Below are 20,905 nucleotides of genomic sequence, written 5' to 3'. Positions count from 1 at the left end.
GGTACACGTGAAACAGTCTGGTTACGATGTTTTGTTTGGTTTTTACTATCGTGCTGTTTGTGTTTATGCATGCGATTTTCCTGCATTTAGGTTTTTAGAGGCTGTAGCTGGTTCAGTGCAAGATGAAGGTAGGGGAATGAAAGTGAGCACAGTTCACAGGATATCACAGCATACATGTTTTTTCTTCTGTACTTGCATGTTTTGCACAGTGTTGCGTCTGCTATACTTAAAAGCATGAGGGAGATGGCTAGTTGGTAGTCCGCAATGCTGACAGCACAAAATGCGAAACAGACAGTAAAAAGGAGCACAAACAAGTGCTGCTGTACATGTTCTTGCTATCTTCTGCTGTCTTCAGTTGTGCCTAACTTCCTTTTCATGTGCCATATCTCGGCATGTGCCTCCGTTGTATTTAAAGTCAAATCAAGTTGAAGTTTATTCATCAAAAGTAAACGGTTATAAAGAAAGTTTACAGACATGCCTTAACTTCCTTAACTCCCCACCTTTTGGTAAAGACAGGGCATTCCACTTTAGCATCTGTTTTAAAAGAGACCTTTCGTAGCGGGCCTAAAAAACGAACTTGGTGGGAAAACATTTTTTCTTACAAGGTTTCTAGTTGCAGCACTTGAGCATATACTACTGGTATGGTTGCAATGTTTTGGTTTTTACCATCGTGTTATTTCTGTTTATGCGTGCAATTTCCTCCATTTAAGTGTTTTAGAAGCTGTAGCTGGTTTAGTCCACTTGCAAACTGAGCAAATGAAGGCGGCACCGAAGACGGAAGGAAAATGGAGGAGGAAAGTGTGGCCAAAGTGTGAGGGGGAGGGCGGCGTGCCGAGGCCGCGCCACAGAAGCCCAGCACACGCTGTGTGCTGCACATACATCGGGCCTTCGGTGTCGTCCTCGTTGCGAGGCTCATCTGACCCACGTGACATTTGCACGGGAGGTTCAAATACAGTTTACAACAACACGCTCAGCGGCGGCGACGTGCTGTGAGATAACAACAGAGTAGTGTGCACCACCGTGCGTTCGCTGATCACGCGAGCATTTCCAGAGACGCAGCAGCTCTTCGCCGTGACAGAGAAGACTGCAGTCCGCACTGTGCACAAATTTCACATTGGGGAGTATAGTACTTTTTTTCTTCTTTTTTTCCTTCACTCTGTGCCCCAAAACAAATGGCTTGGCAGTACAAAAGGCAAGGCTCGCTTCTCTGGGCTGCCGACTGCAAGAATGCGAGAAAAATTCGATGCTATCAATGTGCTGTGCCCAGAAACTACAGCATTGCCCTAAACAAGCATTGTTGTCAATGTACTATCAGCGTCAAATGAAACGCGAACACTAAAACATGAACCTGAACACACAAATAGCGCGATTTCTTTCCATGCAAGCCTAAATGACGCTTGGCTTAGTTATAAAAACAAAGTTGGGAAATGTGGATTTCCAAATATACCAATAGCATGCCATTATATGAACTCTACGAAGAGTATTTTTCAATTTTTTACGTTCTGGTTCATATTTTCATGTTCGTGTTTCATTTGACACCGACAGTACACTGGAAGTTATCGGTAAAGCTTGCCTAGCAGCAGAAATGCCACTCTTGTCACACCCTTAGGATTCACCTGAGGTTTTTGCCGATATGTCAAAACTCCATGCGGAAACTATATGGCATGGGTGGGAATGTTGCTCTTGACTTGAATTCTATTCAAAATAGTCCTACAGCACAGCACTCGCACGGGGTTTGACAGGTTGTTGCGGAGGCATATCTGTTCATTGGAAGTAAACTGCAGTTTGAATTCAGTTGCTTTTAGGGTGACACTGAGAGTGTGGGCTCTCTCTTTGTGCAGCACGGAATGAAGCGCAGAACCTGAAGCTCTCTAGCTTTGACTCCGGCTGATCACCACCTCAAGCAAGAGCTCAAGACCTCACCGGCAAGAGCTCAAGACCTTGTACAGCCTTGTGTTTTATTTTTTTTATTATAGTGTGTGTACAGTGTGCGTTTATGGCTTTTAGAGTTTTATTTTATCTTTTTACTGCAGAGAAATAAACGCGGGTGTGTGAGTGAGTGGCATTTGGCTGACTGCGTGGGCTGGTTACAGGAACTTGTGGCTGTTCAGTCAGAAGCCCAAGGGGTAAAGTGCACTTTTGTTTCTCCAGAACAGTAAAGGGAATGGTTGTGACAGCGTGCACCGGCTGTCAAATAACCAGGTATAGCAGAGTAAGATGCACGGAGTGTGGCAGCTGGAAAATTCATAGGCATGCAAACTTGCACACACACTAGAGCACTGCACAGGCTGCAATTTCTTGGCTTGGCCCGACCCGGCCTGTTAGAGACATGGCCCGGGCCAAGCCTGGGTTCGACATATTTATTTATTTATTTCACAATACTGCAGGCCAATGTGCTGGCCCAAGCAGGAGTGGATACATCAAAACATAATTGTAAAAAAACAACAGACAACAATACAAAAACAACAGACAACAATACAAAAGAAACAAAAGTTAAGAAAGAAGGTGACGCTCTAGGTCACCAAGAAACCTATTAGAATGAAAGATGTCACACGGTAAACAATTCCAGTCCTCCACAGTTCTAGGGAAAAAACTATATTTAAAAGCATTTGATCGGGCAAAAATTGGGGTTAGAGCATGTTCATGACCATGACGAGTACGTCGTGCTGATAGCGGTTTAGCACAGTCAGGGAGATCAATTTTTACATTACCACACAAACAATTGTAAAGAAAGGAAAGACAACCAAACTTTCTCCGAGCTTCTAAAGTAGAAATTTCGTTTAATTGCATTAAGGTGGTCGGGGAATCAAACCTATGATATTTGCCAAAAATAAACCTTACAGCCTTTCTGTTAATACGTTCCAAATTCATAATATCTTTCTTGGTATGCGGATCCCAGATAATGGAAGCATACTCAAGCTTAGAATGAACACAGGCATTATAGGCTAGAATTTTAGTGTGCGAGGGTGCAGATGCTAGTTTTCTTTCTAGAAACCATAGCTTACGTAATGCAGAAGTGGTAATGTCAGATATGTGGGTTGACCAAGTTAATTTGCTTGTGAGAGTGACCGCCAAGTACTTATATTTGTCTACATTATTTATGTTAGTGCTAGACTTAGGAATTGACTAGGACTTATATATTTTAAAATGTGAGCCTGAGCTCGGCCCTAGCCCGACGAATTTTCAAAATCTGGGCCCGAGCCCAGCCCAAGCCCGACAAACTTATGAGCCCAAGCCTGGCCCGAGCCCGGAAAAATGCAATAAAATAAGCCAGAGCCCACTAGTCTATTGTTAAATATAATCCCTAGTCCGACAGGCTATAAACATGAAATTGAAGAATCTTTCTGTTAACCCAAAAAGCGTAAGCACAAGGTGAATGACTAGTTTGGATTTAAATTTTCTTTAAACTTGAACCGAACCTTGTACAACTTGAACATACTCACTTATAAGCGGTATTTTCGGTAGTCGTGGAAATTCAGTTGCCCCTTCATTTGCCAGTCTTCGAAATCAAGGCACACTGTGGATAAGGATTATGGGCTAGTGGATAATTTTTTTTTATTGCAATTATTCAACAGATATTGCATCTTTTGTTCCATTGCTGAAATTCGAGCAGACAATGTCTGGTTTCACCACTTCATTTTTGTCTTTCCCTCAAGTTATGTTGGCAGCATTACTATTTCATCTGCGCTCTGTTCTTTCTTGCCTTCAACCATGGTTTTATGATTTGATTTGATTGTGGGGTTTAACGCGCCGACGCAACGCAGGCGATGAGGCGCGCCGTAGTGGAGGGCTCCGGATTAATTTTCACCACCTGGGGATCTTTATCGTGCGCCGAAATCTCGCACACACGGGCGTTTTTGCTTTTCGCCTCCATCAGAAAAGCGGCCGCCACAGCCGGGAATCGAACCCGCTACCTCGTGCTCAGCAGCGCAACACCTTAGCCACTGAGCCACCGCGGCGGGTAACCATGGTTTTATAAATTCTTACCTGAAGAAATCATTGGCTCTGCTTCGAGTGCAAAGTTGAGGTCTGTTTTAGTTTAAAAAGCAGACGGAAAAGAAAATAATATTGTGCTCTGTGGCTGCGGTGCCCTCGTTTTTTGGCCCGCTCTCTCCCGCTATGCTGACAAGGCCCAGACATTCTTTTTTACTGATGAGAAGGCTTTCTAAGCGCAGTCGTCTTTTTATTATATCTTTTAACAGTGCCATAGCGAATTTGCACTTCACTTTTTTTGTTTTCACTTAGCCTGAAAGATGAGAAAGAATCATTTTTGTTAGTAATTTAGACTTTTCGGCACAGGATTGGCGGGCCTCAGGAACTGCCTGGGTCGGCTCGGGCCGGCATGGCCCGAAAAAATTTTGGTTCAATCCCGAGCCCAGCCCGGACCCGAGAAAATGCGTGCTACCCGGCCTGAGCCTGGCCTGCGGGCCGGGCCAGTCTCAAGCTTTTGGGCTGCGGGACGGACCAGGCTCGTGCTTTCGGGCCGGCTCAGGCCTGTCACACACACACACACACACACACACACACACACACACACACACACACACACACACACACACACACACACACACACACACGCACGCACGCACGCACGCACGCACGCACGCACGCACGCACGCACGCACGCACGCACGCACGCACGCACGCACGCACGCACGCACGCACGCACGCACGCACGCACGCACGCACGCACGCACGCACGCACGCACGCACGCACGCACGCACGCACGCACGCACGCACGCACGCACGCACGCACGCACGCACGCACGCACGCACGCACGCACGCACGCACGCACGCACGCACGCACGCACGCACGCACGCACGCACGCACGCACGCACGCACGCACGCACGCACGCACGCACGCACGCACGCACGCACGCACGCACGCACGCACGCACGCACGCACGCACGCACGCACGCACGCACGCACGCACGCACGCACGCACGCACGCACGCACGCACGCACGCACGCACGCACGCACGCACGCACGCACGCACGCACGCACGCACGCACGCACGCACGCACGCACGCACGCACGCACTGCTTCAGAGTGGGCCACACGCAATTTTCTTTGTTGAGGCAGTCCCCTACTAAACAGGGACAACAGTGTGTCATTCTACTGTGCTGCGTACTCATCCATTGTTGTCCTTCACGACAAGTAGGAGTGATTCCATTCCCCTGTGGGTACACGCCCGCCACTTCCTGTGTGCACCCAGTTCCCTCTAATGGTTTACTTGGAACACTCCATCTATTGTTTTGACTAGAACAACCCTACTGTTCAGTTTCAGTAGACAAGGGGTAGAATTGCGGGTTTCTGGCGCAAGCAGCCTGGGTTCAAGCCCCGGAAATTTGTGCAAGACCCGTGATTTTTCTTTTATTGTAAAATGTTTTCGTCTCTCAATTTTATGCGTTCTTTCTGGAAATAAGGTTGGTTTGTTATCTTTCAGGTTGGTTTAGTGGTGGAGAGCCTTATGCGCGAGACACGTTTGACTGGGCGGTTAAGTGCAATGCACTAGTGGTTGGAAATATGGCTGCCGCGACTAGCCCTACGCGTGCATTTGAGACACATGGTCTAATGCGTGTGGTGCGTCGGCGGCGCCACTCCACCCGCTCTTTTTGCTCCATAAGTGCCGCACTTTTTCAGCGCACTCCCGTCGATTTGCCATTTTAGGTATGTGCAAGAGAAATTTGGAGAGGAAAAGAAAACATTAATCCACTTGAAGTAAAAATGAATAGCGCTATTAGGTTACATGCTGTAGTTTTTATGTTCAGTAAAGCAATATGTGGGAATGTTTAGCACCAGTGATTCCGCTCGCTTATGCTGTTGGTGCTGCTGGCAAAATGTATCTTTGAGGTGTCTGCATTGTCTCTGTTCATGCGCGATGCATGCCGCTTTATCTCTATTTTCTGCCGCTATTCTGAGGTGTTAACTTGAGCTTTCTGTCACCGCTAACTTCATGCAGCCATGAGCCATCTAACCCACCAAGACAAACCATATCTGAATAGAGAAGGCAGAAAAAAAATCGCTGTAGGTACATGCTGCAGGAGCCCCTTCTTTCTTCGCAGGAGCGGTGATTGGCGGAAAGCCCGCACAGTGCTACGCCTTTTCGAAATACTCGGAACTGCTGACTAGCTGACTGACTGACTGAATAAACTTTATTGCAGTAAAGTTGGAGGAAAGCGGAGGGGGAAAGAAAGATGAGAGAATCGCAGGTGGAACCCTTTGTCCAGGGCTGCAGTAGCTTCTGCTCCTGTCTTCACACGGCTGATTCGCTACTTTTGGATCTATGTCAGGGCTGGTGAGGGCAGCCTCCCATGATTCTCGTGAAATTAGTAGCGGGTCCTTTTCATATTCGGCCCCTGCCCAGACGTGTGGGCAGGACCATGTGGTCTGGAAGAGGGTAGCAATTTCTCCGCATAGCCTTCAGTCTCCTGTGTAGTTGGGGTGCCGTTGTCAGGAAATCTTCACCCCGCAAGATTTCCTGATGCTACGCAAGTGTTTGTATCTTGCGTAGCATCTTGGTTTCAGTTTCCGTAAGTTCACGATGTGAAATGGGATATGTAACCCGCTGTTTCCTGGCATCATAGGGCGTCGTTCGCAGGAGGGTGGTGAGTGAAGTGCACGCTTGCCTGTTCACTGCCTCATTGGAGGCAAACTGGGGTAGGTTGAGTGCAGCTTTGAACGCTGTGTGCATTATGGCATTGACCTGCTCCTCGTCCATCTTCGTGAGGTTTTGCAATGGTAAACTGTAGGCGATACGAGGGATAATGAATGCTTCTTTTTTTGTATGGCTGTCAAAGCCAAAAACTATGCAGTTAACCATTTCCGACCACTTCCTAGGCCACTGAGGCCGCACCACAAACACCGTGCAATTTTTGACCGTGCCGGTGGGGGCAACCGCACATTAATGGTGCGCAAGCGACAGCGATGGCTGTGCCATCTTGTAGTGCGGTGGCAGTGCAACCCTCCTATATATACCATGTTGGGGCACACCCTGCGACCAAAGAAATCTAAAGCAAACTGAACGACTGTCATTTCCTAAGAAATGGGTCCCAAAAATTAGAACATTTTTTATATAAAAATTACCTAACTTTAAAAACAACATTAAGGGTTGCAGGGGCTTAACCATCTGGAGAGACTACCTCAAAGCCAGTTTGAGCGGCAGGTCTTTGGCAGTTGGTCTAAAGAATGTCGCTAATGTTGAAAGCGAAGCAGTAGGTGGTGCTAGGTGCCTTCACTTTTGTACTGTTAAGGAAACAGAATGTTGTGGCCTCAATATTCCCAAAGCGGAAAATAAGCCTGTCAGAAACCAGTGGCTTCAGTGGGCATTCAACACAAACAGCCCGGGCTGACCTGTGTGCACATTCGCGTTTTCTTGGGTAGAGGTGATACTTTGACAATGCACAGGCCTGGCTGGCAGAATTCGTGCGAAAGCAAAGAATGCAATCTTCAAGATTAAACTCTGTAGATGTGCTGCTCATCACGCATTCAACCTATCGACGTTGTGATGAATATAAAGGTAAGGTAAAACAACTAGCTGCCAACAAACATGCAACAAAAATGTAAAGCAATAAACAAAAACGTCAACGAGGTGTCTTATTTCAGTAGCTGCAGAACTGATGTTGCCTTCAATATTTATACTGTTTTTGCTTGTACTACCCTCTCCACCACTTGCTGTATAAGCTAGACGTAAGCTGTGCCCGTGTGGATAAATAAATAACAGTGCAAGTGAACAAAAAGAAAAACTTATGAGCAAACATTTTAATGAAACAAATCTAGGATCGAAAATGGCAAGCGAAAACAAGTAGTCAAAAGTTTGTTCTCCAACGCAGTCGTACTGCCAAATGAAAATGGAAACGCAGGAAAACAGTCAATAGCGAGGTCACACAGGAGAGAGAGATAAGCCTATGGGAAGTGGCTGGAGAAGTGGATTTTTTTGTCGAGCGGAGCAGCCCTATCGCGTAGCTGGCCGCAGTCGCTAACAACGACCATCTTGGACGTCCTGCCGCATTGCGAGCCGTAGGCCTCTACCTTGACGACCTCCATGCCTTGCCGTGCTTGTTGATGTTGGCACCGTGGCGTTCGCCATGGACAGGATTCCGGGCCCGTGTGCTTCAACCGGACGTTCTGGTCCTCGAACTTGTTGCCGTAGATGCACTTGCCTGAGACCGGTCCCGAAGGTCTCACCCTGGCACAGGAAGCTCGGGATGATCCTGTCGAAAGTGAAGCCCTTCCTCTTCTCTCCCGTGCACAGTGCCCAGAAGTCCTCCGCTGTTCTGGGCACAACGTCGGCGCGCAGCTCCATCACGATGCGTCCTAGCAGCTTGCCGCCGACCTGGACGTCGGGGGAAAAAAAAAAAAAAAAAAAACCCTCTGGGGTTGGCCCAGAAGTGCGAAGGGGATAAGGCGACGTGGACAACGTCTGCTGCTCGCTCTCTGCGCACTGGTCGAAACCGAAGCAAGCGAAGCGCAAGGGCTCGTGCTAGAGCCACTAGTGCAGCAACGTAGCTTATTTGGTGCCTCTCACTCGTGCTAGCGTCACTAAATAAATAGCTTATTTAGTGGCTCTAACTCGTGCTAGAGTTCCTGTATATAGCTATATAAAGGAACTCTAACTCGTGCAAGAAGGCAGCGCTACTAGCGCTAGGTGCGGTGCCGTCTTCGTCGCCTGCTACAGAAGCGCCACAGCAAGAATGAATGGAATGGAAAACGTTTTTTTATTATTATTACATTGAGTGAAACCGTGGGTGGTGGGTGCTGGGTGAACATCCTAGTCCGGTAGTCCACGCTGTGCTGAGGCGGCCCTGGCGCGCGTCACAATTAAGAAACTCCTGATCGGTGAGCTGGCCACTGCGCACAAAGCTCTCCCACTGCTCGCCCACAGCGAGAAAAAGAAAAGAAAAAAAATTAAAGCCTGCAGCGCCGTTATCCGCTCACTGCTGCATTTCAAATTTCCCGCCTTCGCAGTGCTCGCGCGCCCCCTGTCTGAAACTGCGCCACTGCGCCAGCGGGAGCTCTGTTCTTTTTGCACTTGCTTTAATTTTGTATGCTGGAGCTGTTTGGCGTCATTTCGAACGCGCCATTTTTTTCTGGCGTGGCTGGAGCCTTCCTGCGGCATTACGAACGCGCCAATCTTTTCTTGCGCTACTGGAGCCTTTCTGTAGAGTGTACTAGAAGTACACTCTACTTTTTGCGTCATTGGAGCCTTTCTGTAGACTGTACCAGAAGTACACTCTACTTTCTGCGTCATTTCGAACGTGCCATTTATTTCTTACGCGGCCGCTTTTTTCGCTTACTATCGGAAAAAACAACCCACGAGCGTTCCTAACTAAACGAACGCGCGTGGGCTGCCGGTTATATACACAGATTTTGCCTGAAATGAACCTGCAGATTTTTTGTGTGTGTGTGTGTGTGTGCTATGACAAGCGCCAGCGGTCCACGAGGTTTGAACGGTTATGACTATTTAAACCGCGTGGTTTCCGAAGCCTCAGCGTGGCTCCCTGACCACGACTCTACTTGGGTCCCCCTAGAGAAAATGGTAGCTGGTCCCAGCTGGTTTATGGTTAAATTCCCAGATGGGCACAGCTGGTCCTGGCTGGTCCCAGCTGGGACCAGCTGGGTCCAGCTGGGAATTTAACCATAAGCCAGCTGGGAACATGCAGCTGGTTTATGGTTAACGTGATAACGGCCGTTATCTCGCTACGTTGCCTGATTCTGGCAGTCGCATCGACCATCGACCGTTAGCGAGCTAAGACGACAAGGCGAGCCCATAAAGTGCTCTGCACTTAATTATATTATATTATATTTTATATTATATGATATATTTTACATGTCAGCTACGGGAAGTTTATGGCAACAAGTAATTAAACATAATGCCGTGAATTTGAGCAATATTAGGGGGATAAGTTTGGATTTGACTCATATTGAATTGAAACACTCAAGTTGAAGCGGCATTCTTTTGAAAACTCTATTTAAATTGACTTTCAAGCATGGTGCGATTGCGTTTTGATGAAAAAGGAGTTAAGAATATGCAACAGGGCTTCAAGAACAGTAGAACTATACATGGTGAGCAGGTGAGTCCTCTTGGCACCAGTAGCTTCCCTTCCCTTCCCTTGGAAAATTTTCTTGGGCACGCCTGAAGGCACTCACGAAGTAAGCAAGCTCGTTATTGCTCTGCCATGAATTTCCAAAACACTTCACAAGTAGGCTGCTCATATGTTCTTCTTAACCTTAATGAAGTGGTTTGTACTCTCAGGGGGAGGGGGGGGGGATTTGCCAGGGCTTGTAAGCGGCGGCTATTTAGTTAAGTACTAAATTGGTAAATATGGGAGCAACAAATAAATATAACCAGAGTTATTTCGTAGGGACGGGTGAGGCGAAATAGAATCATTGTTTCACATCTCTGAGTTTCATTTCGTTCACTGCTTCTTCCGTTCACTTCGTCGTTGACATCTGGGGACAGATCTTACGCCGATCTCCTAATTTCCGTCTGAATTCATAATGAGCCAGCTCCGAAAGGCAAAAAAAAAAAAAAAAAAGAAACTTCTGAAAACACCCACGAAACAGTCTGAAAAGTCAAGCCAAAAGCAAACTCCCATTGGGCAAATAAATTTGGCTCATTTTGATCCGTGAAACAGCAGTATATGGCTCATTTTCGAAATGAACTACGATCTACGTACACGTTTTTAGCGAATTATCTCAACTATTTTCTTGCCACCTTTTTTTTTTTTTAGGGGAAAGTTGCCGAGTTGTTTTTGTCACTGCAGTTTTGTCCGACTTAGTTTTGGTTTCTGGATCTCGCTCATTTCGAAAAAGAATTCCCCCTGCTCGTCTACTAAGTACTCACAAAGATGTAAAGTACTAAGTACTTTACATCTGCGTCTTGATGTAAAGCAATTGCTTTACATCAAGACGCAATTGCTTTAAAGCTCGATGTAAAGCAATTGCTTTACATCGAGACGCAGATCGCGATCTCGTTCTAATTCAGACTCGTCCAGGTCGCGGTTGATCTTTCGAAAGGACTAGTAGGGGAGAGAAACAGAACACTAACAAAGTTATATACCGTATTTACACGATTGTAAGTCGACTCGAATGTAGGTCGACCCTCCAAAATTGCATCTCTCAAAAAAAAAAAAAAAAATGTGAGCGCCGCCTAGAAATTTGTATCACAAAGCATGGCCTCCGCAATTTGCTGCCGGCGGCGGGCTCAGCACCGCCGGCAGCAAAGCGCGCAGGCGCCGCCGGCAGCAGATTGCGGAGGCCATGCACAAAGAGAAGCTTTTCCGTCAACCCACACCGCGGCACAACCCGCTCGCGGTATGCGCGGTAGATGTTAAGAAAGAAAGGCTTTTGTATAAGCACCCGGAATAACCATTCGCTGTGGGTTGAGTGGGAAGAACACATTCGCTGCGAGATGACAGCCATCGAAGCAACCGGCAGCGGCCACTGCCGCGCGATACCAAAACAAACAACATGGCGGCTGACGGAAGCGGCCGCGCGCGATTTACTTTTGAACGCGTTCGGAAGTGTACTGAACAATGTGATATGATATGGGCTACGTTAGCGCCGCGTATTGAATCAAGGGATTCGCTAATACTCATTTTGTTTATTAGAGTTGAATAAAACACTTCTTGACGCGTTTTTGCACGCAATTCGTGCGCGTCGGCATTGCGCGGACGACTTTTTCACTCCTGCGGCAACGATTCCGCGCGCGCGGCACCTTCTACTGCTTTTAAATTCTACCAGTTCTACCTCGGCAAAACCAGCAAAACGCGCACCGCGCGCGACACCGGGAGGAGCCTGACGACGCGCGCTCTTCATCAGGACAGCCGGCTGGCGCCGCCGGAGATGTTTATGCTTACCACGGTGGCGGATATTTGATTGGCGATTTCCCTAGCGGTGCGGATAATGCTTTATAGTGTCGTTTTCGACCATATTATCAGCTCCTTTCCTGCACAAACGTCTTCGTTTGTGCCTTCAGCGATATCTGAGAGAGCGGTTAGAAGCGGTCGCTGGAGCTACGCGCACCTCTTCGCGAATGGTGCCGCCATGTTGCCGCCGCCGATCGCGTAGCGCGCAGCATGCGGGGATGCGGGTGGTATTTGCGGCAGCGTCAGTGCGGCGCATTTTCACGAGCAGAAGACGCCCCATGCGGTTCATAGTTTAGACCATAATTATGGGAACGAGGGTGCAAAGCTGTCCCCACCTCGTAGCACCCCCGATTTCTCGTTTCTCTTGCCGTTACTAGCGGTAGACGGTTCGACTTCGATTCTAAGTCGACCCCCCAACATTGGATTGTCAAATTTGAAAAAAGGGGTCGACCTACAATCGTGTAAATACGGTAATTCTCCGATGAGTATTCTGTCCACTGCCTGCTACTCCTTCGCAAATTATATCAAAAGAGGGAACGACACCTTTTGAGCAACTCCGACGTACAATGGAGGAGAATACGCAGACGACAAAAGAATTGATCAAAGAAAACGTTACGACGAGGAAATGCACAGACGAGATAATGAGAGATATTAAACAAATCAAATTATAACAAGCCAGACAAGATAAAGAAATTCCAAAAATGAAACAAGATCAGGCCCAAACGAAGTAGTCAGGCCGACTTCCAACATGCTGTCCTACAAACTTTCCAGAATATCCAAACGCAGATTCAGGACAAACGATTCTCTGAAGCAAACCCACGAAATGCTGCAGAAAAGACAGGAAACTATGGTAGTAATAGTGACGAAGATATCGGAGCTAGACATTACGGGTCACCGCTACCGAGGAGAGAGACAAAGTTCTAAAGAAGCCGAAGAACTTCATTCCGGGCAGGGAAGCAACGATGGGAAAGATGCCCGAAAGTGATGAGTAACAACTCCCAGAAGAACAGAAACAAAGCAAATCAGGAGCGTAAACTCAAAATTTGGCAATGGAATTGCAGGACCATTAGAGTATAGATTTAGTCAAACATGGATGTAACGAACCTGGATGTGACGAATTCCTGTATTTAACGAAGTTTTCAATTCTCCATTGCAACCCCCATTGAAGCCCATGTGTTTGCGACCTCTGTAACGAAACGTCATGGCGGTAAACCTTGATATAACGAAGTCGGCGATTATCAGTCAATATTTTTTTCACTTTTACTAAAAAATCGGCCGGAGAAACGAACTATTTAGCTAATACTAGCACTACCGTAAGGAGCCAGCAGCAATGAAAACATCAGGAATCGCCTAAGCGCGAAATTCGTCATAATGATCATGATAAACGGAGGGGTTAGCACCATCCCGTGGCTAACGTATAGCAGTCACTCCTTTGTCTGCTTGTGTAGCGCGACATCACACCAGCTAGCAAGAGATACCCTGAATAATGTTTTTTTTTTATTTTTTTTAACCGGCACCGCAAACTACTGTGCGTTTCCACGTGTGAGTGCGGTTTTGGTTCCGGACAAGTTTTGAGGTGCTAGGCTGCCCTTTCGGTGTGTAGCTGGGCGTCTGCTGCTAGAAAACGAAAAGTTGTGCCTTTTCAGGAAAAGCGCACAATTTTAAATGCCGCGTCCGCAGGCGAGAAAGAAGAATGTTGCCGCCTGGTGTAGTATCCCAGCTCTGGCACCCTCTCAACAATCTTGAATGCGGTAAAGAGCATAAAGTTCGCAAAAAGGCACCCTTTCAGCATAAGTTTGGTTCTTGTAACGCGTTAAGGCGCCGAAAAGTGTCAGAAGGCAAAAGTTATGTTGCGTTTGTTAATACGGGGGTAAGTGACTCTGCTCCTTTGGAGCGCCGTGTAGTGCCTAAGCTCGGGCCAAAGCAGCAGGCGCAATTCACGCTGTTTTTCACTGTGAAATTAATTCTTGAGTAGTAAGTTCACCATCACTGATGTCTACCATTTTGGTTTCGTTTCTTGGATGTAACGAAAAATTGGAAAACCTGGATGGAAAAATTGGAAATTGGAAAACCTGGATGTAACAAAAAATTCCGAACTTTTGTCAACTTCGTTACATCCAGGTTTAACTGTATTGCACTTCAGCGAGAAAGAGAAACGGGGCATACTGGCCTTGCAGGAATACCCAAATGAAAACCCTAAACTTCAGAGGTTACGATACGCACATAGCCGAAGTCAAACCCGCACTGCCATCCTCACCTCGAAGTGCTTAACGACGCAACAACACCTTATCCAACACAGGATCGAACACACACTCGTTGAATTAATACCCGCAAAAAAAAAATCTGCAGAGCCTCTTCATACTCAACATATACAGTCCACCCGCCGACAACTTGGGAGATCTAAACGAACTCTTTCGTACGGTCCTCAAAGTGACCAAAGGGCATAAAATTCTTGTAGTGGGTGATTAACGCTCCTCATAGCATGGGTGTGTGCTAGAACACTAAGGAAAGGAGAACAAGTCCATAACATAGCCCAGCAACACCACCTGACCCTATGGAATGATATCCAGTACCAGACCCGAATCGGCAACAGTGTGTATAGAGATGCTACTCCAGACCTGACTTTTTCGATGGGAATACCCCGCATAGATTGGGCGAGTTTAGATGAAACGCTGGAAAGTGATCCTTATATTATCCATCTAACCATTGACCACCACCATAACCGCAAGGCGAGAGGATTGGAAAACCATCACGGATTGGAAAGCCTTTAGAGGCAGAGGAGTTAGAAGGAGAAGATGGTCATTTATTTGATCTAGAAGAATGGACCAGCCGATTGGTGGAGAGGGCCAACTAACACACTAAAGAAATTCAATTAACGACAGATAATCCGAACGCGGATCCTCACCTCTTAACCCTTAGGAAGCTCGACGAAGCCTTACCCGAAGGGACGAAACAAAAATGTAACAAGAAATTACAACGTCGCATCGCCCTGTTAATACAAGAAGCCACAAAGTACGCCAATCAATCGGGAAGAAAAAATTGTAATCAACTGTATACATGACAAATTACAAGGTGCTCTGAGCAGTCGGAAAACGTGGAATATTTTGAGTTCACTCATTCCAGAAAATTTGGAGTCAAAGTCAACGACCAGAAAGAACGTGGAACGACTTATTCACAATTTTTCGGGCAAAGAGAAAGACGTCCTTGAAGCAGTAAAAAAGACATTTTTTGGGAGAAAACACGTTACCGAAGCCGTCACCCACCCGGGCTATGGCGGAAACCCCAACCCAGAACATGATCAGCCATTCACCATGGCCGATCTTGATGCTGCACTAGCCAAGATCACGAGGAACACCACCCCGCGTAAAGAAAATAGCAAACAAGATGTTACGGAACACCAGCGAAAAGATGAAGGTTGATCTCTTGGGGAAAATAAACTTGATTTGAAAGAGCGGCAGACTGCCGGGAATGTAGAAGCACGCAAATGTCATTATGCTCCCGAAACCCAACGAACTCTTGGCGATATTCAATTTCAGGCCACTCACTATCTTTGACTTCATGCGCCGGAAAACTAACGGAAGACATGATACTTGGCAGGCTGATCCGTCACATAGAGGAAGCAACAGACGGTCGAAAAGGATTCCCGTTCACCATGTGTGGATTCTGCCCCAACTTGTCCTCTCAGGGCATCCTGTTACAGATAAAAGAAGGGGTCATCGACAACGTATAAACACCTCATAAACAAGCGTCATCCTCGCCTTGGACGTCAAAGGGGCTTTCAATGACGTGTCGCACGCGGCCATACTTGAAACCCTGAGGACATCCAGCCCAATGCAGGGAGAAAGCCTGTAATTACACCACGGGCTTCCTCTCACATCGCACGGCAGCGGTGGGACTTGGTAAACTTTTTACGGAGTGACAAATACGAAGACCCCGCAAAGGGGACACCGCAGGGTTCGGTCATCTCGCCATTACTCTTTAATTTGTCAATGATAAACCTGCCTGACTATCTAAATGCCAACCCAAGTCTCAGGCATGCCATCTACGCCGACGACGTGACCTTTTGGACTACCGAAGGCCCAGCAGGCATACAACAGGACGCCCTGCATGAAGCGGTTCACTGTGCGGAAACCTACATGAAAAAATGTGGGCTGTCTATTGCTCCGGAAAAATCTGAAATTATTCTCTCAAAAAGCGAACAAGCGGCAGACACCCCGCGGACACCCCTGACCCAGAGGTGACGCTTCACGGCGCAAACATCCCGAAGGTCGGTAACCTCCGAGTATTGGGTCTGACTTTTCAAAAAGGTGGGGCAGGTGCCGCCGTGCATCCTCCAGAAATTACAAAACACTGTCACCCACGTAACCCACCTAATCCAGCGAATGACAAGCAAAAAGCGCGGGCTTAAAGAAGAGTAGTAGTAGTAGTAGTAGTAGTAGTAGTAGTAGTAGTAGTAGTAGTAGTAGTAGAAAACTTTATTAGAAAGTCAGATTATTTAGCTCTCCAAGGGTGGTTCCCTTAGTCCAGGGCCCCATTTGCTGCTGCGATCCGTCGTGCCCGGTCGATCAGTCCGCGCTGGTCGTCCAAGGCTGACCTGGAAAGAGCGGCTTCCCATCCAGAGGGGGAGGGGCTGGGTATAGGCAATTGGGCGGGGGTTTGGGGCATTCCCATGGGGCGTGATACAGGGTCGGGTGTCCTCCGCAGGATGGGCATCTGTCTGGGTACATGGTAGGGTAGAATGCGTGCCGGAGCGACAGGCAAGGAAACGTGTTAGTTTGTAGCTGGCGCCATGCAGCGGCTTCCTCACGGGTGAGTTGCGCGTGTGGCGGAGGAAGTGTCCTACGGGAGCGTCTGTAGTGTCACGGCCGCTGGATGAAAGGCGCTCTCATCCAGCGGCCGTGGTAGTGTTGTAGGATATGTATGTATGTGAGTGGGATGCTTGCCGCCTTGTCTGGTTTGGGTTGGTCTTCCGCTGGCGCCCGGAGGGTGAGGCCTCGGGCTATCGCATGAATGCGTTCATTGCCAGGGAGGCACGCATGCCCAGGCGTCCAGATCAGACGGACTGGTGGAATGTGTGGGTTTCGCTGCAGGATGCGATGGGCGGTCGGGGAGATACGTCCTTGCGCATAATTTCGGCATGCCTCTTGCGAGTCGTATATGATATTTATTGGGTTCTCTGAAGGGCGAGTACTCACAGCGAGTGCTATTGCACACTATTCCGCTTCCGTGCTGTTCCCGGAGCGTATGGTGGCTGATGTTATCGCCTCACCCCTCCAGTCGGCTACCACTGCCACCTTAGCGTTTATGGCTGGATAGTCTGCTGCATCCTTATAGAGGGTGTCGGGGTTACTGCCGTATATCCGGTGCAAGGCCTTAGCCCGCGCGGCGCGCCTGCTACTGTTATTCTCGCTCTAACTTCCGGGGTATTGGTTTGGGCTCGCGAGGGGCAAGTTTTGACGTTGAGTACCCTAGTTGTCGGAGGACGTGTCTCCCTGTAGGGGTGCGTTTCAATCTTTCTAATTGACTGACTTTTTGTGCTTCGATTAATTCCATCGTGGTATTATGTAGGCCCAATCGTAATAACAGGTTCACTGAGGCGTAGACAGGGATGCCTGTCGCCGCCTTTACGGGGGTGGGGATTAGGGTGTCCAGCTGCTTAGTCTCTGCCTGGGTAAGTCGGTGGTAAGTTACATGATAGGTTATGCGGCTTTTGATTAGAGCCTGCACGATGCGTAATACGTCCGCTTCTTTAAAGCCGTGGCGGCGGTTGGTTATCCTTCGAATCATGTGGATTATTTGATTAATTTGTTTTTTCGGTAGTCCCAACGTATACGTGGCCTTCGCGTTCGTTTGCACATGCAGCCCTAGCAACCGTAGCCTGCCTACTCTGTTAACTGGCTCGCCCTCGACAGTGACCGTAATGTCAGGTGGTGGGTCGGTTTTCCGGCGCCCTTTTCTGACAATGAGCAGTTCTGATTATTGTAGAGTGCAGGTTAGTCCCCCTGCCAAGAGGACACACTCAGAATGCTACAGGCCCTGGTAATTAGCAGAATCACCTTCGGTACCCCTTACTTGGGGCTAAAACTCGCTGAAATGAAGAAACTCGACATTTTTATTCGGCAAACCTACAAATTAGCACTGGCACAACCTCGACAGAAAAGCTTTTTTCCTTTATGTGTCCACAACACGTGGCAGGAACTCACCGAGGCGCATGCAGCCAGCCAAATCGAATGACTCAAGCTTACCGAGACCGGCCGAGCTACCCTGCACCGCCTCGGTGCGAGCCGAGCGTAGGACCCCAAAACCAAAAATGACGCATCCCTCATGCATTGAGGGAAAATACGTCATGGTTGCAAACGTCCCATGCAACATGCACCCAGTTTACCACTAGGGGCGAAAGGAAGCCACGGTCAAGGCCTTGAGAATAGCCTACAGCAAGGACAGCAAGGACAACCGCAGCAGGAACTGGTGGCCATGGCATGTGCGTACAAACGCACTGCGGCAAAGCCAACTTTATCCGTGTGCTCTAATGACGATGATGATGATGCCATTGAAGTGTTTGGAACGTACCCACTCGGGGGATTGGCTGGGGATAAAGTGTCGACTGTGCCTCTGTTGATGCCTGTAGATAGACTGTTGGAGCTCGCCGTTCGCAGGTGGCCCGGGCGCGCGCGCACAAGTGTCGGGCTATATCGAGCTACACACTAAACTTTTTTACACCCTTTTAGCCAAAAAGGGTGTAGCATAAGTGGAAAAAGGGTGTTGGGAGGCCTTACACCCTTTTTCTTGAATCTCAACACCATTTTCCTAGCTCTACACCCTTTTTGTGTGAAAAAAAGGGTGTTGATCAATTTCAACACCCTTGCTTTTTCTTAGGGCGTTGAAAGGGTGAGGAAAAGGTTTTCAGCTGTTCATTGAATAAGGCCATGCTTGGATGGATAATAGAACTGTAAAGAAGACATCCCCTCATACACCTCTCTACTCGCAAGAAATTTTCAAACGCAAAAAAAAATAATTGCTCGTATGCAATGATCGCTCGTTTCCATATGCGGTGCACCTCATGCCTCAAGTTTGGCTTTGGCACGTGAAACACCTCTTTGAACCTTCATAATTAAAAAAAAAGAGACTACAGTCGTGTGGCGAAAAGGGTGTTTGCCGATTGCAACACGCTTGGCTTTCTGTAGGGTGTTGAAACGGTGTGAAATAGGTGTTCAGTTGCAGAAAAGGAACAGCGGAGCTGGGGGTTGACCAAGTTTCTTCCGGTGTTGCTAAGTTTTGTTATGTTTGGTAATCTAGTATGGCCGCTGAGGGGTGAGGCAAAGTTTAACCGCATTTTACAGGGCTGTTCCAGTGTGCCCCCCCCCCCCCAACTGCCAGGGGATCCAAGGAGGAAACAAGCTAGGTCGACTCCCAGCTATGCTGTTTCTACAGCCTTGCACCACTATTGCAAGCGGCGCCAATTTTTTTGCCTTTTAGAATAAAAAAAAAAGACTAGTACCTTTGAAATGGTATAATAACAGGTGCGCATACGCATTCGCCCCCTGTGCTCACACTCTAACAAGCTCTAAAGCCGACTTCACTGTTGTAATACCCTATCTGCGGTGGTGCACCCTTTCCAGGTGCCGCAGTTCTTTTTCTTTGTATTGTTTATTTGCTGACGCCACCGAAACTAGCTCAAGCTTAAAGAGCTTCACTGGTAATAAATTATGCCAATTCATATTGCTTTAAACATCATGAGATACAAAACACCCCCGCTTGTAGAAAATGTTCAGTCCACCCGTGTAAACAGGCACAAAATGCCTCCAAAGTTGGAGGTCCCTTTATCTTTTTAAAGGAAAGCTTTTTAATTCTACCCCCCAAGGGTTCTTCCGCGACCGTTGGTGTTAACAGAAAAGTTCCGCGAACAAACAAAATAAGTTACTGGCACCGCTACGAATCGAACCTGGAACTGTACAGTAACGGAGCGTGAGCCCGTTGTCTTACCGATTGAGCTACCAGCCGACGTGGAAACAGGGAAGATCGGTGGTCCATTCACCAAGCACATCTGCGGGTTTACGTAAACGTGGCATTCAGCGACATCACGTGGCATCACGTGGCATTCAGGGACAACGCAGGGGGTACCTTCTGCGTTGTCGCTGAATGCCACGTGATAGCGCCATGCGACCTCTCGCGCCGCTGTGCTCTCCGTCCCCGGCACTCGTAGCGGCCGTGTCCGCACGTTGAGCATGCGCTAGGACTTACACAAATTAAAGGAAGCTCACACCAACGCATGCAATCTCTCTACGCCAATATGCTAAACCCTGTGGCCTCCAGTGTTCACCTAAAAAAAGAACTCCTTGACGTCCGCCCTCATGCCAAACGACACATCAAGGAAGGCACTCAAATACTCTTTGATGGTCAGGCCAACAAACGCCCCACGCCCCATCATCAAGATCCTGGGCCTACATCTCCAGTTCAACACCAAGAGTTACGATCCTTGCAGCGCCTCAAAACACAGCATAATAAAATCATACACATGATCAGGCGAGTTGCCACCAAGACGCGAGGACTCCAGGAAGCCAATACCCTTCGATTAATTCAAGCTTTTTTCCTCTAGAGAATCACTTACGTCTCCCTCTTATCTTCCTGTCTGGAAGGAGGACATAAAGATGCTTGATATAATGATTATAAATGAGGTTAAGCGGGCCATTGGTCTTCCCATGAGTACATCCATGGAGAGGCTGTTTAGGATGGTGCTCCACTACACGGTGGAAGAGCTGATAGAGGGCCATCTTTCTAACCAGAAGCTCCGATTGAGCCGAACTGTACTGGTCCGCCGTATCCTTCACCAGATTGGCTACAAAATGTCACTCCGCGTGATGTACTCCCGGAACCTTGGCGGCAAGAACTCAGATACTCCCCCCTTTACCTAGAAATATGAACCCCTCACACCACGAGGCTCGCCAACAAGCACGGGCACAAGCTCTCAGCACCACCCCCGGAGTGGATCATGCCGTTATCTACACATAAACCTCCCAACAGAGAGGGCAG

General features: G+C 48.1%; 1 protein-coding gene across 1 annotated transcript in view; it reads left to right on the top strand.

Annotated features, from left to right (window-relative positions):
• Gwl (serine/threonine-protein kinase greatwall) overlaps positions 1–1,976 on the top strand; it is a 60,950-nt gene extending 58,974 nt beyond the window's left edge. Inside the window, exon 16 of the mRNA XM_077690974.1 lies at positions 1,842–1,976. Within this exon, the coding sequence (XP_077547100.1) occupies positions 1,842–1,891 (50 nt within the window). The 3' untranslated portion in view covers positions 1,892–1,976. The remainder of the gene's footprint in view (positions 1–1,841) is intronic.
• The last annotated feature ends 18,929 nt before the right edge of the window (positions 1,977–20,905 follow it).

Source organism: Haemaphysalis longicornis, unplaced genomic scaffold, assembly GCF_048455015.1.
Source record: "Haemaphysalis longicornis isolate Haplotype H1 unplaced genomic scaffold, Haemaphysalis longicornis Haplotype H1 scaffold_1, whole genome shotgun sequence".
Classification (NCBI taxonomy): Eukaryota; Metazoa; Arthropoda; class Arachnida; order Ixodida; family Ixodidae; genus Haemaphysalis; species Haemaphysalis longicornis.
This window is presented reverse-complemented; position numbering and strand designations above follow the sequence as displayed.